The sequence below is a fragment of the Porites lutea genome, chromosome 4 (genome assembly GCF_958299795.1).
Source record: "Porites lutea chromosome 4, jaPorLute2.1, whole genome shotgun sequence".
NCBI classification, from domain to species: Eukaryota; Metazoa; Cnidaria; class Anthozoa; order Scleractinia; family Poritidae; genus Porites; species Porites lutea.
The window spans coordinates 38,607,323-38,632,322 of record NC_133204.1 but is presented as its reverse complement, the minus strand read 5'-3'; the positions used below and the strand labels follow the sequence as shown (position 1 = coordinate 38,632,322).

General features: G+C 40.6%; 2 protein-coding genes across 2 annotated transcripts in view; one reads left to right on the top strand and one right to left on the bottom strand.

The window, feature by feature from the left end:
* Positions 1 to 2,945: 2,945 nt before the first annotated feature.
* LOC140934643 (integrase/recombinase xerD homolog) lies at positions 2,946 to 4,058 on the bottom strand. The gene has a single exon (XM_073384234.1). It carries the CDS (start codon positions 4,056 to 4,058, stop codon positions 2,946 to 2,948), a length of 1,113 nt encoding a protein of 370 aa, XP_073240335.1.
* Positions 4,059 to 10,035: 5,977 nt separating this feature from the next.
* LOC140933520 (uncharacterized) overlaps positions 10,036 to 25,000 on the top strand; it is a 25,017-nt gene continuing 10,052 nt past the window's right edge. The window contains exons 1-4 of the mRNA XM_073383109.1: positions 10,036 to 10,338; positions 12,039 to 12,114; positions 13,227 to 13,340; positions 24,584 to 24,772. Of these exons, the coding sequence (XP_073239210.1) occupies positions 12,052 to 12,114; positions 13,227 to 13,340; positions 24,584 to 24,772 (366 nt within the window). The 5' untranslated portion in view covers positions 10,036 to 10,338; positions 12,039 to 12,051. The remainder of the gene's footprint in view (positions 10,339 to 12,038; positions 12,115 to 13,226; positions 13,341 to 24,583; positions 24,773 to 25,000) is intronic.

The following is a 25,000-nucleotide window of genomic DNA, read 5'->3' as shown; positions in this document are numbered from 1 at the left end:
ACGTCTTGATCAGAAGTTAAAGTTTTCCCGTTGAAATGTTAGTATTACCCTGGTCGCTGAGGTTTTTCTTGAAATGTGTCTCTTTCTCACGTGGAATAAAATTTCGGAGAGCAGTAAACGTTTGTATTTAGATGATTACGCATACTGACTTTATTTTACGGATACGTTTGCCTTAAAACATTTCGGCCAACACGCCAAATTCTAATTTATTATTTTTTTTTCTTTCAGCGTCAATAGGGTCTGCTAGTACCAACTGTGAAGTTTTCAACATGCCAGCCAATCCTTCTTGTGGAATTCCAGTTGCAGACTTTAGCGCAATGAGTCTAGACGTCAAGGATCCAGATCTAAGCAGCCAAGCTGTTAAAGACCTTGCTAAGCAAGTGTACCAAGCTTTCAGCACAACTGGAGTCGTTTATTTTACAAACTATGGAATCCCACAAGAAACGGCAAGTCTATCCTATTCTAATCAATGAGGCGGATCCAGGGGAGGGGCCTGGGGGGTCCGGTACCCCCTCGTTAGTTTTAAAAAATCTTTTGAGACCGCCCTCACCACCCCCGTTATCTGAAGGTCTGGATCAACCACTGCTAATCACTTCTTGTAAGAACTATCGAGTGGATCGGACCCAATTTATACTTCACAGTTGTGTCTCTGAGAGATTCTAAGGAAATTCGATTCACCTTTTAGAGAAATTATGGGTCAAAATTCGCCTTAAGTAAAATCGTCTCTTAGGCGGTCTTGAAATACGCTGGGGCATCCAATCGATCAGTTCCTCAAAATATCTGTTCTTGAGGCAAATTTTTGCTGATTGGGAGATTTTGAAAAAATATTCTGTCCATAGAAGGAAAATGTTGCTGGAAAATGGACAAATAAGGGTGTTTGAGGGGATTTGGTGTCTAGAATAGTAAAATAACCTCACTGCACACCTATTACCCCGTCACGGAGAACTAAGTTATGGAAAGATGCCGCGACTGTGAGGGCAATAGGCGTGCCGAACATAGCGTAAAGGTGAAGCCAACCGCCACCAGGGGAGGTGGGAGGGGCGAAACTTAAACGCCACTTTCACCGAACTCCGTTGAACTGGCCAGGAGGCGGCTAAAACCGAGCTATTTGAAGCGAGGGCCGCAAGGCATTATGCGCGGCAGCACGCAGGCCCAGTAGGACGTAATTTAACTGATTTAAACCTTCCCGTGCTACGGGCTAATTATGTATGCAGTGAGAATAGTTGGCATGCCGGCTATGGGTTATATGTTACAAACCTCTTGCGTGGGGTGAATTTTTTGCCCTATGACCATACTCGAACTGGCCAATAACGTCTGGCAAGAGCCATAATAGGATAGAGAGGGACTCTCCCAGTCACGCCTTTGGGATATCTTAATTTCAAAAAAGTTATTTTTAGAACTATGCGGACCTTGCGGAAACAGTTTCCGGTAACCTGGTTGACTTCCGGAAGATTCAGCGCCAAAGCGAGGCCGCGTCAAGAAATGAATAAAATGGCCATTTTATTCATTTCTTGACATGGCTGCCTAAGTGGAGGGACGATACTTGATAAACTGTCCTTCGTCAACGAAGAACCTACCATGGAAACTGGTTAAAACTTCTACACAAACGGATCCTTTACAAGAAACGGTAGAAATCGGTTAAAGGGACCGCGTGACCATCGTTTTTGTTTGAACAGCTGGAAAGAGGACAAGTAGCATTGCGGCCCGGATATAAAGCGTTGCACACAAAACACTCGGGTCCTACAAAGACGACCATACAAGCAACCATGTGGACGTATTTTCTATTGAAAGAGGAAGGAAAAGAACGTATAAAGGTTTCCAGTATTTTTGTCAAGGACATGACCAGGGATCATGTCGAAAACACCTTTTCCTGCTTTGACTGATATTTTGTACCGTGCTTCACATTGGACAATTAACAATTAAGCACTTTAATATTCTTGAACACGAGGTGAATAGAAGCGGAATATTCGAAGCGAGGCTAATATTCCTAAAGCCACTGTTCACGAAGATTAAAAATCGGTAAGGAGACTATTTAAGTTCAATTTGATTGACGGTTTTGACGGATCAATTCATGTGTGAAAATCGGTATGTGCAAAAGTTTGATTTACAGAATTTTGAAGCATTGCAAATCAAATCGCAGTTAAAAAATTCTTTCGCAAACAATGACCTAATGGGTTATATGGAATCGCCAGAACTTTAAATTCTGCTTCCCAGCCTGTGAAGAAAAGAAGAGGTTTGTTTTCATCTGTCGACTCGCGAAGTCAGGGAAAAAGGTTTCTTGCATTGTGCAGCTTGTGTTGTTCTTTAATAAGTGGATTTGATTTCTGGGGAAAATCCGCCTTTGAAGGAAACGTTGAGTTTACAAAACCATCTCTTCTATTCAACTAAACTGTAATTGTCAACATTCCATCGAACGAAATATACTGCTCAGTAAAGTTAATCGGAAAACGCTCTTTTGAATACTTTGAAGTCTTTTCTTACCCTCTTAACTCCAGTGCGAGATTACAACAACAACAGGTATGGGGTAGAGGAAAGGGCCAGAAAGCAGGCCCTCCCATTTATTGAAAACAAAACTGCCCAAGCAGAACCAGTACACTACAGACTAAACAACAATAACTAACCATGACGGGGGGGGAGGGAGGGAAAGCCAGCTAAATCAAGCACATGTTAAGAGTTCTAGCAGCGTTCTGACAGTTCTAAAGCGCAGACTCCGGTAAACTAGTACCCAGCCTTCCCTCCTCCCCAGAGTTAAATGTAAATAAAATGAATATTATTACTACTTAACTCCAGTGCGAGATTACAACAACAACAGGTATGGGGTAGAGGAAAGGGCCAGAAAGCAGGCCCTCCCATTTACTGAAAACAAAACTGCCCAAGGGAGGAACGACCTACCCCATACCAATAGAAAAGTATTATAAAAAATAAATAAATAAATAAATAAGCAATCAAACAAATGAGGCTAGTTGGCGGATAGCATACATTCTATACTTAATGGGTATGTGAATATAAGACTTGAAGGCATCAGATCGCCAGTCTCCTAGTCGTTTAATAAACTCCTCAGGAATGTTAGCTTGAAAGGCTAGGGTAGCACCCCCTGAACGAAGGCTGTGACCACTGATGCGGGACGGGTCTAAACCTGCTGTGGAAGCCACTGATTTAAGAAGGCTGTCGAACTTGGCATATGTGAATGGTATTAGGCCCCTCCTTGAGGGTGCTGGCAAGACGAAGGCTGGACCAGACAGGGTGGCTGGCACAAGCTTGAAGGCATACTGTAGTGCAGAATAGGGACACAGTGGGTGACCTGGGATGAGAGGTAGTGGTACAGTAAGGAGACGTTGACTAAACTGGATGGTTTTAGACCAGCGGTTGATGACAATGGCCCAGCCTGGGTAGAACACAATGTCACTTCGCCTAAGATGCTTTAAAGGGTTGAACTTGGTAACACCCTTCAACAACATATTAGCTTTGCGAAGAAGTCCAAACAAGCCTGTTAAGCAGACAGCCCAAAAGGTGGCATGGACTGGGTCTGTTAAGTTCAAGTGTGACTTGATAGCTAAAAGCATTGCAGGGGTCATGGGTTGTTTCTGTGAGACTGTGCAGCCTTTGCAACGACGTATACCGCGCAAGGTTGTTGCTAAGTGGAAGATATTCTTGGTAGGGTCTTTCAGGCCATGTTCCAAATGGAGAATACGGACAACGTTAAGATAAGCTGGAATAGAGGAAGCAGACAAAGAGCGTGCTAAGAAGGCTGCGTAGCGGCTAAGTGTTCTGGTAGACGCTGGAAGTGGCTGGTACCCATAATATACGCAAAAGGTAAGATAGGCTCGCAGTTGACTTTTGTAAGTGGCCTTGGTGGAAGTTGCATAGGCTTGTTTTCGAAGCTTAAGAACCTCCGTGTCCAATCGTGACTGATCGTCTGGATCTGAGGAAAGGAAGCGACAAAGGTGACATGTGAGACAACAAGTCTTCAGTAGAGGAAGAGGACCGTGAGAGCCATGCGTGAAGTGCGTGTCGGTGGCATGTTTCACCAAGTCTAGAGATACTGTCGGCAATAACATTGGCTGAGCCAGGGATGAGCTCAACAGTTAGTTGGATAGCATAGTACTCTGACAACCAGAGAGCTCAGAGACGCGGACCCTGGGGAGCCGTAGTACACGATTCACTGTATCCATTTCGACTCCCAGAAAGCACAGGGATTGGCTGGGTTGAACAACCTTTGACCAGTTTATTGTGAAACCAAGTGACTGAAGCAAATCGAGGAGGGTGTCCACAGCGATTTGACACTGCTGCTGACTGGGTTCTATGATGAGGAAAACATCCAAATATGCAAGCACTGTGAAACCTCGTCGGGCCATCATTCTACAAACTGATTGGGTAAGGCGGTGGAAAACCATAGGAGAGGTTAGAGCACCAAAGGGAAGGCGTTTATCAAACAGGAAAGTGATGTCGGTAGTACCTTGAAAAAGCCAAGACATGCCAGTGACTTTCCAGCTGCTGGGGTGAGTACCAACACTGCGATAAGCATGTTTTAAATCAATCTTGGCCAACCAAAAACCTGGTTTGGCTTTGCATGCTGCCTCATCAACTGTAGTTTATTTGTAGTGGTCAAGGTCCATGTAGGAGTTTGCACTCAATGTAAGCGGTCGACTGCAATCCATAATCAGTCTCAACTCTGAAGAGTCCCTTTTGGGTACAGCTCCAATAGCATTAACAATGATGGGGGGTGTGTTTGAAGATCCAAAATGGCCTAGTGAGAGGCCCTTACATAGTTGCTATTCAATGTGCTCTTTGGCCCTTGGCCTAAGCGCCGATCTGTTGTTCTTTGTGAAAGGTGGTAAAACAGTAGTATCTCGCGGAATCAAGCCAAACCCTTCTCGTACACCATTGAGAATAAAGTCTCTGTCCAAATCATTAGCTAGTTCCTTTGCCCATATCTCATATTTTAAGTCTGTGGCAATACAGGCTGCATCGGGCTGCTGCGCATAACATGAGGGCCCTGCTGATTGGTTGGAGTCAGTAACACACTCTGCTGTTTCTAAACTAACGTATGGGTATTTCCCTGCTATGGGTGATGCAGTCGAGCTATCCCCTGCAAGTGGCTCCACGAAAGAATTGCGAAATAGCTCTGCAGGCGAGTGTGTGTTCAGGCTTGGGGGTAGTGAGTGGCTGTGTGCTTCCATTGGGGGTGATCCCCCAAACACTGTGGCTTTATACAAACATGGCCATACTTGCAAGCTGTGCCATAGCTGCAGCCTTGTCGTCGTTGGAAGTCATAGCACACCTGCTTGCCCGTGGTCGGGTTGATAGTTGGTGTTGATCTACCTGGAGGACGGTTTGCTTGTTTGGTTGAGCCAGGCTGGTTGGTGTCAGGCTTGTGGAGGGATTGCTGGTAGATAAACTGACTCTCTGTACCCCATTTACAACCAGTGGCGAATTGCATTCGTCGATAAAGGTCATCATAGTGGACGTCACGGGCTAGCGGGTAAATCTTGGCCAGCTCTGAGACTTTGGTGCTATATGATATGTAATTCATAATGTCTGACATAGTTGACAAGGCACCTTCTTTGACAAGTGTGTGCATGATCCTGAAGTTTACTACTGACCATTGTGGAAAGGTGATGTTGTTGAGCAGGGGCTTTTTCTCATGGCTAGTCTTTAATATGATTTGAGTGCCACCAGAAGCGCCAAGCACGGTCTCCCGGTCCTCTTCCAGAACCACCGGGAGGGAACTGACAAAATCTGGAATTAGCAGGGGACGCTTACCTCTGGGGGTGGTGTTGGGTTCCAGTAGTTTTTGCGCTGGATCCGCCAATTCGTCAGAAAGACCAAGAAGAATTGGGTCCCCTAGTGACTCTTCTAAGGCTTTAAGCTCCTCCTGAACCGCTGTGTCAGATTGCAACGCAGTTAGAGTGGGTACAGTCGCTCATTGGGTCGTACACTGGCTTTGATTTCGTGTGTTGACGGTCGCCGGGTTTGGGGCGGCCGTCTTGGATTGATTTTCGTGTGCCATCGCAGACTTAACCCGAGCAAGCTCAATTTTGGCTCGTGTCAGTTCAAGTTCCAACTTCAAGTTCTCATTCTGAAGTTTGCTGATACTGGCGGCAGACTGCTTTTCTTCTTCGGGTGTAAAGGCCGGGATTTGGAGTTTGTTGGCACTTGCAGTTTGTTTATCTGCTTCGGGTGTTAAGCTTTCAAGCAGAGACTCTACTTGGTTCAATTCATCTCTAATCGCACGTGTCTGAAGGCTCTCTGTCGGATCTAATTCTAACTGGAAATCCTGCAAATGCTGGGGAGGTTTCTTCTCTCTCGTACTCCTTCTAAGCTTCATAATTCATAGAGGAGAAAGCCAGCTAAATCAAGCACATGTTAAGAGTTCTAGCAGCGTTCTGACAGTTCTAAAGCGCAGACTCCGGTAAACTAGTACCCAGGCTTCCCTCCTCCCCAGAGTTAAATGTAAATAAAATGAATATTATTACTACAAAAAATGGACCCTAGGATTTCGCCGAATTCTGACACAGGAAAAAATAACGGATTCCCATTTTTGGATATTTTACGGTATTTAAAGAATACCCATAAAAATCCCAAATTTGGCAAAGTGAGACAAGTCCCAATCAGGGAATTCCCAACCAAGTTCCCTGATTGGGACTTGTCTCACTCTTCCAAATTTGGTATTCTTTGAATACCCTAAAATATCCAAAAATGGGAATCTGTTATTTTTTCCTGTGTGAAAGGTTCTTACTCTAAAAAAGACTGGCAAAACACCGATCTAACGCATTAGTTACTCGCGAGGCTAAAACACTACAAAGCTGACAAAGACCACTGAGTGTGTATCCTGAAAACGGTTTTTGCTTGTAAAAGCTTTATTTGTGTAAGGTCATTTGTGTTTTTTCATGTTGTAAACGGTGTTGAAATAAATACGACAGTATGATAATCTCATCTGGAGTTTATTTACTTTATGTGGTTTTACCAAGCCTCATATTTTCCTCATAGACCTGTAATAATTAACCTTTACAGATCCTGCACCACAATGCATATGTGTAGGTAAGATTTCCATACAACCCCAAACATTTGTTATGTGTGTTAAATAATATAAGCTTGCTGCAATGGATAATAAATGTAGGGGTTTGACTGCAAATCGTACCACAGCATAATTCAAGCTTCAGGCATTCATGGATGCATAGGATCTTTTGATGTTGTGCTTGCCACTTATTGATCCAGCAAGTTTTCTCTATTGTACTACTTAAGCACTTATGGTTTTAGGTGTCGTCTGCTGAATGTAGTGTTTTTTTTTTTTTTCGTTACAGAAAGCTCTCAAAAGTATGAAGAATAAAAACTACTACAATAAGTTCAAACTGTGTATAGCTTCTCGCTGAATTGTGTCTTATTTTTTATACCCCCCTTCCACACAGAAAAAAAAAAAAAACCTACTTACTCTTTTTCTATAGTGTACGGCAAAACCTGTATATTTAAGTGGACTCCATATTAAAAGTTACATCCTATGTTAAGCAGATAAATAGCTCAGTATGTTTGAAAAGTTTCTAACCATATTTTCAGAAAAAAATGTTTTCAAAAATAAATGTATCCATACCCATTTTAAGGGGTATTTTCTTTGTGTTAAAAGGTTTCAACCAATCATAAGAGCTGCAAACAATAGCCAGCTGAAGAAAACTTTACGTAAATTTTAAGTTCCTGACATGGGATATCTGTTTTATTCAGACTCATAAGAATTTGTTATAAGGATTCATATACATGCTGCTTTGCAAAAAAGTTTTCTTGAATTTTGCTGCCTAAACGAATCAGAAGTATAGTACAGACAATAGTAAAGTGAGCACCTTTTTGTATTTCAACATGTTTAAACATTGACTTTATTGATTTTAATGTTGTATTCTAATGCTCTTAAAGCCTAGTCTGCAGGCAGAGCAAGTTTGTGTAATCTTTTGCTTTTAAGGCAACCACCATGACACCCCAATCTTTCCCTTTAAATAATCTAATAAACTCACATTATGATTGATCAGGGTAGGCCTCGTGCAACCACTAAGACATCACAGGAGATTTAGGTATTGAGCATCTGACCTTCATTGAGGAAGGCTTTAAGTTAAAAATGGCAGTATCAAATTAAAATAAAAATCAATAAGAACTTCCTTTGGTCACACCTTGACCTCTTAATTAGGTCAAGTTTCTTTTATTGGTGAGTTAATCAATTCATGCATCTGCATGGGTTGCATTGAGAGAGACATTCTGGAACAATAAAACAGTATGTGTGACTGAATCAATGTATCTTTTCATGCCATGGCTTGAAAGAGGCAATGTCAAGGAAAGCATCTAGAAGGAGACAAATTAATATTAATGTATTGTGTACAATAACATGTGTGTCACTCAGTTGGTCACACTCTTCCCAGTACTCCTCAAATTTCAAATCCCAAATGCTTTGGCAGCCACATAGTTTAACAAAAGTATAGAAAATAATTAATGAATAAATAAATAAGTGCTCCTTTGCCCCAAAATATAGAACTTTCACTGTTTGTCAAGCTTGTACATTATTTTCCCCACTATTAATTCCATGGCAAGGTCATCCAGACATCTTAAAAGATAATTCATGATTGCTAGTAGTATTGTTCCTTCAATTCAACCTGTCAGAAAACAACAGAAAAGTTTGCAGACACTGAAAGACATATAGACTGCAAGCAGTCTCTTTTGCTCGAAAATCTGTAAGGGAGAGTATTTGAGCAACGTATTCGAATTTGCACCCTCACAACTTCTTCTTCGCTGCTCAAATACTCTCGCTTACAGATTTTTGAGCTGAAGAGAGACAGCTCACAGTCTAAAAGACATACAACATAAAAATGATGTAGCAGTTTTATGAAACCTTTATACATGTTGTATTTTATATTATACCTTCAGGGGGGAGCCAGCCTGTCATAAGGACTCAGTTCTTCTCTCTTTGCCCCCTCACTCATCCTTCTTTTTACCATCTATTTTTATGCATATGAGGTTGTTATAAATAAAAAAGAAAAACTTGTATAATTAGAATTAGGCAGACATCCACACAAAAATTGCTGCTTTCTGCTTATTAGAGATATCCACTAAATACAGGTTTGTTTTTCTTAAATTATGGAAAGAAACGTTTTGCCACATTTTGAGCTATTTGACTGCTGAATACAGGGTGTCTGCTTAATATGGGGTCTGCATGATACCGGTTTCACCATACAATGTAGAAAATGAGTTAATTAGGCTTTCACTAAGGAGGGGAGGTACAAGAAATAAGACATAATTATAAACAAGAAGCTATACACAGCTTGAACTTATTGCAGTAGTTTATATTCTTAACACTTCTGAGTGCTTTCTATAGAGAAAAAAAGAAAAGACTGCCTACAAAAGTAGACAAAACTTGCTGAGTCTATAAGTGGCAAACACAACATCAAAGGGTCCTATGCATCCAAACCTCAACTACATTTATTATCCATGCAGCAAGCTTATACTATTTAACACACATAACAAATGTTTGGGGTTGTATGGAAATCTTACCTATACATGCATTGTGGTGCAGGATCTGTAAAGGTTAATTATTACAGGACGGTGTAGGAGAAAACTATGAGGCTTGGTAAAACCAAATGAAGTAAATAAACTCCAGATGAGATTATCATACTGTCGTATTTATTTCAACACCGTTTGCAACATGAAAAACACAAATAACCTTACACAAATAAAGCTTTTACAAGCAAAAATCTGTTTCAGGATACACATTAAGTGGTCTTTGTAGTGTTTTAGCTCTTGCGTCTGGACAATACGTCTGCTGGGAAACTTCCCAGTAAGTCAGGTTACATGTTGTAGGTGCACCTTGCTAGCTGGGAACTCTTCCATCAGTCTTGCTGTGAGTGAGGAACAGATAAATTTTTTCCCAGCAATCTCCCAAAATGCTTAAAATGGCTTCAGAAAGCTTTATTCACGCTTTTTTGTTTTTGGGTCTTTTTCTCAAAATTGTGAAAGGAAGACTGCAGGGTTTTTTTTTTTTTACGTTTCTAACAAGGTAGAGTGGACTCTATTTTCTTGCTGGTCTTTATGGGGTCTTTATGGGGAAGTAGAACCCGATGAACAATGGTACCTGATTAATTAGCCCGTCTAATTTCTACGTAATTGAATTATACGTCTGTCGGATCATTTTTTAGAGGAAAAAATCTCTCTGGTTAGTATTTGTTAAATTACTTTGATCTTGCAGATTGACACTACTTTCGAAACTTATGACAAGTTTTTTAACTTGAACATTGATGTAAAGAAGAAGTATGCAAAGAGAACCGGAACAACTCTAAAGAATGGCTGGGTTGAGCTTGAAAGAGAAAGGTATTCTTACTCGAATTATATTGATACCTCTACCGAAGAAAATTCTTTCAAATTAAACCTTTTACAATTAGGAGTCGATAAAGTACAGACCCAAATGTCCGGCATTCAGTTGTATATTTGCCTGGAAACAAGGCTACTTGGGCAATAATGAACTCAGTTAAAGAAGTGGCGTTCACGTGCTATCCGAAGACGAGCTAAACACAAGTTAAGAAATACAAGATTACGGTAAACACATTGCTTGATGTTTTTATACTAAAATAGTGCTGAGAAATAGGCAAAAAAAACTGAAAAAAGTCTGCGAGGAGGTAAGCTTGTAAATAACTCAAAATATTTTGAATGAATAATAAAATAATTATTGGAACTGGCTCTCGAATGAGACTCAGCCTATTCAATAATCGTTGTGTTTACATGCAGTTTGCATAGAAACTGTAAAACACTATGCAGTCCTGTCATGTGTTTGTAATGTCCTTAAAGTCCTCAAGTAAGACAAGCGATAATTCTGAGGGCCAAAAAGGCAAAATACCGTATGATTCATTTCGTGAACAAGGAAAAATATATTACGCTCAAGTCGTTGCTTATCATTATATGAATTTATTTTTTCCAGTGAAAAGAAATTTTGCAAAAAAGGGTAACTGTGGTCATCCGTGTTTGCTACGTAAACATGAAGGCGAAGTGTGACATGTTGCGCCAGAAAAATGGGCGGGGCTGGCGTCGATATTTTTTTTTTTTTTGCTCGATGCGAGGAGTTTTCCATTTTCTTTTCGACGTTAGCCTTCGGCGTGCTGCATGTATGACATGAAGGTGAACTGGGTAACTTAATACGTCAGATAAATGAGCGTCATATGTGTGTCGAACTTTTTTTCTTCCACGCAAGAAATCACTCTTTGTCCTCTTTATTTTCTTCGACAAAGTAGGTTACGTTTCATGTTTATGTGACATAGCAGGCCGATAAAATCGCAAGTGCCCAACATACATAAACGCCACTGAATCGTAGTCTGCAGTTACCGGCACTGAACAACGACGTCTTACATTTTTGAATACGAAAAGTTTACGCTTTTTTTTCTCTACGAAACATAGCCTAACCTGTGGAGTGAAATCTGAAAAATTAAACTGCAAACGGCCTAACTGACACACGACCAATAACATCGCGACTTAATTGACCAATCGGGTCAATAACCAGAGTCTAATACCATCAACTGACGTGATACAACTCACTTGAACTCTGGAGATGACTACCGCAGAGGTTGTCGAAACGTCAGTCACTGGCAACAACACTTCCATTCAGGACTACGTTCACCCAGACGACCATGCTCAATCTACTTATGAAATGACTCATGCAGCTGGGCCCAGTTGTTCGAAGGCCGATTAGCGCTAACCCTGCGTAAAATTTTAACCCAGGTTTCTATTTCTTTTGTTCAAAAGCATTTTTGAGAATAATTTTCTCGATTCTTGTTAGAGCATCAAATCCTGAAATTGTGGACAAAAAGAATAAAACTTAATTTGCTTTTTAAAGCTTTCATATCTGAATTGAAATTTTGCACTGACCCTGGGTTATCTTAACCCTGCTTTGAACAACCCATCCCAGGGTGTAAACCTTTCACAGATTTGGACATAACTAAAAATGTAAACAAGTGCTCTCTAGAGAGAGCTTTTTTTCAATAACTAATATGACTTCACTGAACCTGTGTGTCAAATTGCAGAGGAACCAGCAATATGAAAAGACCTGCGGACCTCAAGGAATCGTTTGATTTCTGCGGACTGGAAGATGAAAATTATGTAAGTGTCCATTATTGTTTTACGATTAAGATAAAAGTTTTTGGGCAGCGCCTCGGAAACTCTGCGAGAAACCACTTAGAAACACGATTTGAACCAACCTGCATCTGCGACATATAACTGACCCGTTAAGGTGGCTGAACTGACAGTTTTGGCAGTTTGTGAGTATATGTCATTTACCAAATCATGGCAAGAGAAAGGTTGCAGCTCACAAGCTAAAACATGGCAAGTGAATAATGTACTGATAAAAGAGTTTGATTGACAGGTAAAATTTGACGTTTCGTAGTTTCCATGGCAACATGAACGATTGAATACAACTTTAAAATGTCACTTTTGCTCAGTTTACATGAAATTCGCTCATTAGATTTTCCTATAAACTTGCACACAGCTTACTATGATTAATCATTACCATTAGAAACTTATTTGACCAAATTTTAACAGACGAGTTTTTAGATAATCAATAATATAATTGTCCTGTAATTATCAAATGTGTCACAAAATTCGCTTGTTCAACTTCCATTTTAAAGTTCTCATCATTTAAAATACGATAAAAGGTAAAACTCTGCCAAATGAGTAGATTTTGAGAAATCGTCTTCTGTGTACCATTGCTTTTTCGCCGCCAAGGTTGTTTGTCTAATTTCAGGTCTAATTTAAAACACGCGCCGTCATGCGAGTTACCGCTGACCGCCCGCAAAACTGTGTTCAGCCACCTTAATATCAGTTTCAGCGGATCTGTGTTCCAGTGATAGAGGATATTCAGCAGTCTTACGAAAACTGATCTCCATAGCTTAGTTACCTTATACTATGCTCAAAATCGCATTCCTTTTTCTCTCAAACTGAACTATCAAGCAGTGAAATCGTTTTCCAATGAAACTAAAATCTTATGGAGGAGGGTCTTTTGAATGATCACAATGATCGCAGACTCAAGTTTATGGTTGCAGAGACCGAAAATTGTATCGGCAAAGTGACGTCATTTAGTCATTTGTTACTTGTGAATTTGACTGACAGGAGTTATTATTAATTCTCAATTTCTGCCTGGCTCTGATGTGCCGTACAGAACACTAACGTTAATGTATAGCATTCTCAATAATCAGTAGTCACTTGTCATTTTACAGATTTGGCCCAATGAGGAAGTCCCAAGCTTTCAAGGCACTGTCCAAACCTTTTACGAGGACATAACAAACCTTGCTTCAAGGATGATGTCTGTCATAGCCATAAGCCTTGATCTGGTACGATCGATTTTATAGTTGTTAGTATTATGATCTTATGGGCGAAGGGATTTGGGTATTTAAAATGTAATTCAGTCCAAAGGTCTATGTATAAGAAGGGAAAACAATCTTAGATTTCACAAAAGTGCGTAAGCCACGTGAAATTTCGTTCTTATAGCCAGTGCATTTAGAACACTCCTCTGTTACAGACCCAGTGAAACCCTTCCCAGTGTTTTATTAAAGCCTACCCAGTGAAAATTTAACCTCCCCGATAACCGACGAATAGTTTGTTTCTACACGGCTGATTTTTTGCGTCCCCGGTCACTTTCTATTATTACTTTTACAAGACCAGTGTATTTCGTTGTTCTTATTTGTTGAAAAGAAGCAAAAATAACATTATTACCATGGACAAAAACAAACTACGTAGGGTACAGGTAATCAATCTCGCATAAAAAGTGTAAATAGTTTAGCTCATCTCGCTACAGCAATATGTAAAAGGTGTTCAAAATTTTCATGCCGGTTAAGATGTATGGCCTACCACCCCTTTCCGTTTTTATGGGAAGTATACACAACTAAGAAGAAAAACCCAGTGGAAAATAAACCAACACAGTGAAGTTTTCTCCGAGAACCCACTCAAGATATAGATTTCACCACAGGTAGCCCAAGCTCGAAATATGAGCATCGGCGAGCATCGGCATTGTTGCGTAACATTCAAAATATAAGGATTTGTATGGGAAAAAAAACTTTCGTTTCTGTAACCTACGAAAATGAAAGGATTTCAAAAAAAAACAGCTTACCTTACTTAAAATGTGTGTTCAATCTCTCCTGTGTGGTCCACGGGCCGATTTATGGCCGTTTTATGGGTTTTTATGTTAACGGTTTTCTCTCTATATAAAGGTTTACCAAGGTTGGGCACTCCAGCGAAGCGGCTCGACTGATCCACCGAAGGAAAACGGCCGTAAATTCGCTCCAACTGTTCCAATCGCCTCCAAATTCCGCCTAGGTAACACACGATAGTTCTCCTTTCCATTCGTTACCTTGCTTCAAGACGCCTTTGCACCGAGAGCGAATCAAAGGTCGCCAATCTCTGCAAACCTTCCCGATTGAAGCCATCGACAGAGGCTCGGGATCAGCCTCGTACCCAGGCCTATTCGCGCTATCCGAGTGAACAGAGGAGGCTTGGAACCGAGCGCGATAGCGCGAGGCCTGGCAAAAAATGGCGAAAAAGTCCCAGATCGACGAGAAAAAGTCCCAGATGATTTCTCGACGAAAATCCTTTGTTTTCTGCGACGATCAGGGAATATTTCGGACTCATGAGATTAATACATCTCTTCCGAGCATCTTTGGACCGTTTCAACTGATAGCAACGAAATGTGGCGGGCATGTTTTCCCAAAAACACTGGTAAGTTAAGCATATTGTTTACAGTCTTGTTCGCTACACGAAGCTAGAAAAAAGTTTCTTCGTAGTTGGGCATGGGAAGATCACTGTACACTGTATGTACACTAGTATCAAAGGCTTCATTTTCATTGAACAAAATGGGCGTTGATTTCCTAGTTACAGGGCTATAGTGGGCTTATTTTGCCTTTGTTGTTCGAATTGTTGGTAGAAAAAAATCACGAGAATCATTTACACGGTTTCGCGCGAAAAGCAAAAAAAAAAAAACACTACATACCATTTTCAGCTGTTTGAATATGCTTTTTGCCCTTTATAATAACTTAGTACCTTGAACTTGTACCTTGCAGCTCCCAGTTCATGCAGAACATTCTAATAGTCTATTTTGAAAATAGCACCAGTAACTCATGTAATATTCGGGTGTCTTAGTTTTAACAGATTTTTAATGATATGACTATCATTCTGTCCTTTATATGATTGCGACTTAGAGCGATTTTACTTGACCCACGAAACATTTAATAACAACTATTGCAAAATATAGCTACAAATAAACAAAAGAAGACAATAGAATAAGTGCATGATAGTGCTTAGTATTCTACTTCCTGTTTCATGCATTAAGTAAGATCACTCTGAAGGAGTTTGCAATTTTAGAGATGGGAAAATTTTGGATAGTTGACACTTAATCTTAATTTACCTGCCTGACAGGCATAATTTCTGAGCAAGGTATTGTACATCAAATGTTTAGTTTTTTATTATATATTATTGTCTATTTTTTTACCTTCCTCTACATTAATTTTCAGAAAGTTTTGAAGGGGATGAAAGGAGAGTATGTAATAGATGACACTGGGGATGCGAAGGATACAGGAGCAAAAGGAAAATGTAATTAAGCTGAAGAAAACTTGAAATGGAAATAAAGATATGAAACCATGATGTTTAATATTGAATTTCTTAGGTTTCATCAAACAAAACTGTATTGATTTTATAAGGAAATTAGATTGATTTCCTTACAAGCCATAGTTTTGAACACTTGTGAAATTTGTTAAGAGACATTTTTTAAACCTGCTAACAACTACTTCTTGTCTTGTAAAACTTGTTGTGGGAATGGGTTGGGGAAACAACTTCAAGACCAACTCAAGACCTTTTTCCACTTAATTTGATGCCATAATGGTACCATTGGCTGGGCCAGCTACATGCCATTTTCAGCTCTTTGAATATGCTTTTTGCTCTTTATAACAACCTAGTGCCTTGAACTTGTATCTTGCAGCTCCCAGTTCACGCAGAACATTCTAATTGTCTATTTTGAAAATAGCACCAAAAACTCATGTAATATTATTTTTAAACTTATGACTCACTGAAAGACCACTGCTGCGAAAGTGTTTCGAGGTAAAAAAGAAAACAGAAAAAAAAGGAAAGCACTTAATTTGAGTATCAATGTATTCAGCACAAAGGTAATAATTGGGGACACTATTTTACGTCTACTACTGCCATTTTATATGGTCATGCATCCGAGCCACGCAAAGGTCTAGCCATTTGCAGCAGGGCAAAGGTAATACCTTCATTTCTCAGTCATTTTAAGATCCTGAGTATTGGTCCGACCCCGGGAATTGAAATTGTGACCTCCCACTCTGCAGTCAAGCACTCTACCAACTGAGCTAATCCTACCACGGTTGAGATAAAGTTTACATAAGATAGTAGTACAGTGGAACATAGAGCCTGGATATGGGGTCGTGCAACAACAACAACAATAGAATCAGACATTAATAGAAACAGAAAGAAAGCTTGACTGAAAGTTTTCAACAGTCCCCAAAGGATCATCTCATTTAAATTGTGGGTAGATACACTGGTTGAAGATAACTTGGATATGGAATTAAATTTTATTCATGCTAAATGCTATAAAAGCATGGACACAAAGTGTTTTACATCTGATGCCGTTTCAGGATATTTGAACGCTCCTGATGTTACTCAGTATGTTGTAAACTGCCCCTATAGCTTGTATCTGCCACATTGAGGCGTATTCAAAAGGTTGACAGCACTTCATGACTTCTGTTTTGTATAGTTAATGGACAAAAGCAGCGTCTAAGACTTGATCCACTATCGTTTAGGACTACACCTAGGCTAGAAGTCTTAACTTTAACTTTAACTTTAACTTTAACTTTATTTGATTTACCACAAAAATACAAATAACGATAAAACAAGACAGTTACACAAAAGCAAATGAAAGTGGCGAGGAAGCCCAAACAGAAACCATGAGGCTTATAGACATTGGGCTCCCTCAGAGTAAAAATAAAGTTAACAGTAACGGTAAGGCCAGGATCAAGTCTCTCTTGAATTGCAATGCGCGCAGTGCTACGATTCGATTAACAAGTTCTGCATCCGCTAGATAATATGCTGAGTACAGAGCTAATTCGATGACACATCTTTCACGAAGTTCAACATGGGTTAACTCATTCCCGACAGGCAGCTTCCTTCCCCAGGTACGTTCAATGGGACATGTACACACTCCTGAGATGCGACGATTTGTTGGGCTGAATTAAATCCATATTTTTTGATACAATCAAAACTCGAAATTACTGACCTAAGATAAGAACAGGTGTACACGCGGAACGATTCCTTGAAAGAAAATTCTCCATCATCTCTAGGTATTTGATGGCAAACGTTGATTAAAGAATCCCAACCTATTTCCGATGCTTTTTTTCATTTCTTCAAGAATCTTGGCTGAAGTCGCAATCTTGGCGCCGCCATTTTGGATTTGCCATTATTTGCCAGGCGTCCTAGGCGAATTTTCCCGACAAGCTTGACAGGTGACGTCACATCCGAAATCGCCGAGGACGACTGGGAACGAGGCTGGCTCGGGATGAGCTCCGCGTTACCCAAACGGTTGAAAGATAGCTTAGCGACCCGGCCTGAGATTCAAATTACTCACACTCGGGGTGGGAGACAGTCTCTTGCTCCCGTTCACATCAATACCCTTGGGCCCGACCCTCGCAAAGGCTAACTTGCACGCATTGTTCTCATTGACCAATCGGAGCTCAAACTGGCGAAATTTGAATTTCAAAACAAAGTACGGAATCGGAATCGTACAGATTCTGTAGTTTGCGAAATGAAAATCCGTAGTTGTAGGAAAAATGGGGGACTACTCGTAGTCTATTCTCGTTGCGTCTACTCGGATATTCTAAACAGAAAATTCCCTCCAAAAAGCTGTTTCGCACAGAAAAGTTTAACTTAAGCTCAGGCGCTCAAGTTAAGCCCTGTCAGTCGGGGTTACGAACTGGATGGGTGACCCACCGCGAAGATTGTCTTAAAGGTCCATACGTTGTTCTTTTTTTTCTTCTTCTTCTTTTTTGCGTATTATGTGGTGTTATTGTTAACAGCGTATTGAGAAGCAGATTTAGCATTTAGCGTCCGGATTTAGAAAAAAAAAAAACAAAGAAAAAATATATATGGCCCGGTGGATCGGAGTTCGCCCGAAAATTATTATTCTTCGGGCCGTAATACAGAGCTGGAACTTTGCAGACTTTGATCTATATATCGGCGGGGAAGCCGGCAAACTAAGAAAACTGGGTTTTCGACAGTGGAAAACGATCATAATGCCTCTGATTCCAATCTCCTATTCCTCCATCTGCCTCTTGTTGTCGGCGTTGCCTTTGCTGTGCTAACAGTGCTAAGCGATGTTTCTTCTGCTCCGCGGTTTCTTGTTGACGTCTTCTCCTTCGTTGTTCACGCTGAATTTGAAGTCGGCATTCTCCAGAGTATTTTCATTTCGCAAACTACAGATTTTCATTTCGCAAACTACAGAATCTGTACGATTCCGATTCCGTACTTTGTTTTGAAATTCAAATTTCGCCAGTTTGAGCTCCGATTGGTCAATGAGAACAATGCGTGCAAGTTAGCCTTTGCGAGGGTCGGGCCCAAGGGTATTGATGTGAACGGGAGCAAGAGACTGTCTCCCACCCCGAGTGTGAGTAATTTGAATCTCAGGCCGGGTCGCTAAGCTATCTTTCAACCGTTTGGGTAACGCGGAGCTCATCCCGAGCCTCTGTCGATGGCTTCAATCGGGAAGGTTTGCAGAGATTGGCGACCTTTGATTCGCTCTCGGTGCAAAGGCGTCTTGAAGCAAGGTAACGAATGGAAAGGAGAACTATCGTGTGTTACCTAGGCGGAATTTGGAGGCGATTGGAACAGTTGGAGCGAATTTACGGCCGTTTTCCTTCGGTGGATCAGTCGAGCCGCTTCGCTGGAGTGCCCAACCTTGGTAAACCTTTATATAGAGAGAAAACCGTTAACATAAAAACCCATAAAACGGCCATAAATCGGCCCGTGGACCACACAGGAGAGATTGAACACACATTTTAAGTAAGGTAAGCTGTTTTTTTTTGAAATCCTTTCATTTTCGTAGGTTACAGAAACGAAAGTTTTTTTTCCCATACAAATCCTTATATTTTGAATGTTACGCAACAATGCCGATGCTCGCCGATGCTCATATTTCGAGCTTGGGCTACCTGTGATTTCACTGGGTCTGTTACAGAGGGGTGTTTTAGAAAAGGCGCTCAGTGTCCCTGGGTAACTTCTCTTGCTGAAACCTCGAAAGACTTGGAAATAATCCTCATAACTATTGTACTGAGTTTTTCGAATAGTCTTTCACGCACTAGCCTTAATTTTAGCCTTAAGACAAGTTTCGTTTATTCAAACCTCTTCAGTTTGGCTAAAACTGTTACAATACGTTGTTACATTCAAACAAGCAAACGTGTACGCTCACCCTCAAGCGCGTGCAAGAAGGCGCGCGCAACTGCTTAAAATTACAATCCATCAATTATTTCACTATTGCCGCTTGCGGCAATGTTATAGAGTTCCATTCCGTCTTGTTATTTATAGATCCTTCTCGTCCGATTTTGATGGATTCAGTTATTTGCCTACATTACAAGCCGCAGGCTCGATTTTCGGGGGATTGCGACGTTCAGCGTCGTAATCTTCGCATATTTCTGAAGGGCGAGGCGCCAAGTCTATTGTTTTGAACCAAGGGTTATATTACATCAAGAGACCCTGAGCATATCTTAAAGCTGTCAACAATGTTCGTTTTATTGAACAATCTTTCATCTTCGACACTTAATCCAGTTTATCTTAAGTGGACACCCAACCTAGTTGCTATTCACGTGCACTGTCGAAAGCATAATATCAAATAGCCTTCAAAAATTCTGCATTGGAGCTTCACTCTTCGTCTTTAATTTTAGCCGACCCACTCAATAAACAATAAATAAGAACAATATTACCGAAAAATAATTAAAACTGAGAACTTGATGAATAAACAATGAAAACAACAACTCAATTATCTCTCAGGGAGATCACCCGCCAAAGCGGATACCCGCGAGGTTTGTTCGGTTTCAACATAGACGGAGGAAATTTTTACATCGCTAGTATAAATCTGGCCTAATTGTCACAATTGATCGAAGAGAGATATTTACGCAAAAAAAAAACTATCACAGTTCACAAATGATTTAGACATTATCTTAATATTTTACCTTAAACTGTCGAAATTAAAGTATTGCCGCCCGCGGACAAAACTAGCTTTTTTTCCGGTTTCCGGTGTACATCAAACACAGGCATCACGCTGAATATTATCCAGACTGAGAGCCGTAGATCACAAAAAAAATCACAATTACTAAATTTCGCTTTTGAAACCAACACCACTTGTCGTAAGATTGGGCGCACCGCATAAGAGCTAAAGACTTAAGAGGGAGAGAAAATAAAAATCTACTGAATTATATACACTTACAAAAACAAAATATGAACAAAAACAACAACTCCGTAACGACTAGCTAAAACACGATCGATTCAAGCTGTGACTTACTTTATACTTTATCACAGCTTCTTAAGAATCGGCGCGCTGCCTGTAAGCCATGCATTAGGAAGAGGAGAGAAAAATCTACCGAATTATACAAACTAAAGCAATGTAAAAAAGCTGCATTTACTAGCTAAAACACGATCGATTTTAGCTATGTACTATTCACTTTAAGAAATCTCCCTTCACCTCTTAAACTTGGGCGCGCCGCCTGTAAGCCAAAAGGGAGAGGAGAGAATAATCTACTGATTTACCAAACTAACACAGCGTATAAAAACTGCCATTGGCTAGGTAGTAAAACATGATCGACTCAAACTACGAATGTTTCAATTCAAAAAATCTCTCTTCACCTCTTAAACTTGGGCGCGCCGCCTGGAAGCCAAGGGGGAGAGGAAAGAGTAACCAAACTAACACAGCGTATGAAAACTGCAATTGGCTAGCTAGGAAAACATGGTCTATTCAGCCTACGAGTTTTTTACAGTTGAAAAAAATCTCTCTTCACCTCTTAAACTTGGGCGCGCCGCCTGTAAGCTAAGAGGGAGAGGAGAGAAAAAATTACTGAATTATGCAAACTAACAACGCATGAAAACTGCAATTGGCTAGCTAGCTAAAACATGACGATTCAATCTACTAGTTTTTTTACCTTAACAAATCTCTCTTCGCCTCTTAAACTTGGGCGTGCCGCCTGTAAGACAAGAGGGAGAGGAGAGAATAATCCACTGAATTATCCAAACTAACATAACTCATGAAAACTGCAATTGGCTGGGTAGTAAAACATGATCGATTCAAGCTACGAGTTTTTTACACTTGAAAAAAATCTCTCTTCACCTCTTAATGGGCGCGCCGCCTGTAAGCTAAGAGGGAGAGGAGAGAATAACCTACTGAATTATCCGAACTAACACAGCATATAAAAACTGCAATAGGCTAGCTAGTAAAACATGATCGACTAAAACTACGAATGTGTCAATTTAAATAAATCTCTCTTCACCTCTTAAACTTGGGCGTGCCGCCTGGAAGCCAAGAGGGAGAGGAGAGAGTAACCAAACTAACACAGCGTAAGAAAACTGCAATTGCCTAGATAGTAAAACATAGTCTATTCAGGCTACGAGCTTTTTGCCCTTGAAAAAAATCTCTCTTCACCTCTTAAACTTGGGCGCGCCGCCTGTAAGCTAAGAGGGAGAGGAGAGAATAATCTACTGAATTATCCGAACTAACACAGCATATAAAAACTGCAATAGGCTAGCTAGTAAAACATGATCGACTAAAACTACGAATGTGTCAATTTAAATAAATCTCTCTTCACCTCTTAAACTTGGGCGTGCCGCCTGGAAGCCAAGGGGGAGAGGAGAGAGTAACCAAACTAACACAGCGTAAGAAAACTGCAATTGGCTAGCTAATAAAACATAGTCTATTCAGGCTACGAGCTTTTTGCCCTTGAAAAAAATCTCTCTTCACCTCTTAAACTTGGGCGTGCCGCCTGTAAGCTAAGAGGGAGAGGAGAGAAAAATTTACTGAATTATCCAAACTAACATAGCTCATGAAAACTGCAATTGGCTAGATAGTGAAACATGATCGATTCAAGCTACGAGTTTTTTACCCTTGAAAAAAATCTCTCTTCACCTCTTAAACTTGGGCGCGCCGCCTGTAAGCTAAGAGGGAGAGGAGAGAATAATCTACTGAATTATCCGAACTAACACAGGATATGAAAATTGCAATTGGCTAGCTAAAACACGATCGATTTAAGGATCCGAGTTCTTTTTACTTAAAAAATCTCTCTTCACAAAATGCGTTCCTATAATCCATTCCTCGAAATTTGGATGTGTAAATCACTTTTGGTGAAAATTTAACATCATGCAGAAAATACTAAACGAGCTGGGCCCAGCGTGACATAAATTGAAGGAAACCACCACATTCACGGGCAAAAGAATATCGCCTTTAGCTATTCAGATCCAGGAGGCACTTTGGAGAAGACTAAACAACCTAAAACTCTTATTTAGCCGCAAAGGAAGAGATTTAAGTTTCAAAAGAGGTCGTAGAAAGTGCTCTTGCATCAGAGGACAAATCATGCCGACCAGAAACAATAACCGCAGAAAATCAATATGCGTGTCATGACCTCTCAGTATGAAACAAGCGGCAAAATTCACATTTACTCATTCAAAGAGTAGAACCAAGAATATAATATACCCACCAGAGAAAACAATTTTTGGAACAAGCAGCATTTTGGCTCGAGGTAAAAGTCGTGTGTTGCCTCCCAGCCCCCTTTTTACACTCTGTTAGATGGTTCGAGCATTTTGGCGGGATCACGGCTCTTTTGGCGCGTGTTGTAAATGCCCTTTGAATTATAATCTTTGTGCGTTATTGTATAGTGATCGGGGATATACACAATACCAAAGGCAAGTAAATATTTTCCTCAGTTTTCCTCAGTGTCGTCAAACCGGCTTAACCGATGTGCTCGAAGTCCGCATGCGAGAGCCATAACAAGCTGCTCCTCTACCTTTTAAATAATAAAGGTCTCTCTTACCTTATATCGGCGAACACAGTTTCTGTCCTTCGGACATAAAGCGAAATAACATCCAGAACTCTTCACGTTGAACTTTTGAAACCATTTCGGCGACAATATGTAACTTACCAGGTAACGTACCGAATAATTATTACTTTGGAGGGTTCGAATTCGACCTTCATAAAGCGCTAGATTTTGCCTTTCGCTTAAGAAACGAAAAAAATATTTCTTTTTTTTCCAAGACTTGCACCAAGACCCTTTTTTAACACCAACCATGAATTCAAGTATTTTCATTAAGTGATTTTGACGAGAACCATAGCTGAGTTAAAATATCTCGCTCCGATGGTATAAATTCGGCGCGCAGAAGACAAGCTCTGATATTTGACGCAAATTTGTCCTGTCCTGAAGTGAGTTTATTGACAGATGAACTGACAGAAAGCGATTAATGTGCACACCTGAGGTGCGCAAGGAAATGTGTCAAGACTAACGCCTTGTAGTTACTTGAGTCTAGTTTGTGGGTATCTCCATGGAAATTAAGGATCCCTGGTGCGTGCACGAAAATCGACCTTGCGGCTCGTAATGGCATAGCGTCACCGTGGTAAACCCCAGTCGCTCAGTGTCCTTTGTAGAAAGAAGCAAAAGCATCTGATAAATAAATAAAATAAATAAATAATGATTTTGGGGGTAGCACATCCACAAAGTGGTTCTTCGTCTACCTGATTTCTGGTCGTATTGGAATTTGGAAGTGTTGGTTTTTTGAGGAGAGGGGAAAACCGAAGTACCCGGAGAAAAACCTCTCGGAGGGAGAGAACCAACAACAAACTGAACCCACATATGGCGTCGACGCCGGGATTTGAACCCGCACCACATCGGCGGGAGGCGAGTGCTCTCACCACTGTGCAATCCCTTGCTCCCCATCTGAATTAAGTCGCCAGAATTTAAGACAGCTGTTTACTAAATGGAGGTAGACGTGAAAACCTGGAGAAATGTGGCTTATAGTCAATTCCATGCCTGGCTAGCCCCCCGGGGATTTGTTAGATTTTCTTCAGAAAGCTGCAAAAACTCCATGGCTAGGTCAGCAAATTCAAGAACAAAAGCCTCCACAGAGCCCCGCCCCCATGGACAGGGCAAGCTGAGGCGAAAGGTACGTTTCCCAAAAAGAAGCTAAAAATCGCAAATTCACGCAGTGCGTAAGTGTACGAATTAGTAGTATTATATAAATTCACTACTAAAGTTGATAAACAACAGCAAAGTGCCTTAACAATTAACTACAATGAAGTACCGATAGGGGACTGAGTTTTCCCATTTTTCGGCCAGATCCTAAAGAACGGCTTGAGGCTGCAAAATTTTACTGCGACGAGGAATCGTTCTTTTGCTTAAAAAATGTAATCTTTGACGCATTGCAGCGAAAAGCCCGTGCTCTAGTCTCAAGACAGCTATTGGTTTGCCTCAATGCTATGTTATTTTTCTTCATGTACACTTTTCAAGTGATGCAAAAACATTCTTCGGCCTTACCTTTTTGTTTTTTCATCCAGGATCCAGACACGTTTGCCTTTGCTTGGCAAAGGACGGGCACCCCCGAAGGTGGTACCCAGTTAAGGTACAACTATTACCCAATGATATCAGACCTTAGTAAAATCAAGCCGGGTCAGATTCGCTGTGGGGAACACACGGATTATGGCGGGATTACACTGCTGTTTCAAGATGATGTTGGTGGACTGGAGGTTAGAGATAGAGAAACCTAGTTTTGATACTATCCGCATTACGTTTTATAATACTAGAAATGCGTTTATTGCGAGGGTGTAAGGCGGCAACATTGTAAATAAAGAGAAACAAGCCTATGGGTAAAAAAAATATATGATTTAAGAAAAAAAAACGGCCAAAAAAAGGTTAAAAAAGATACTTTGGCCTGGAGTCACTGCGCCACGTCATCAAATATTTATTCTACTGGT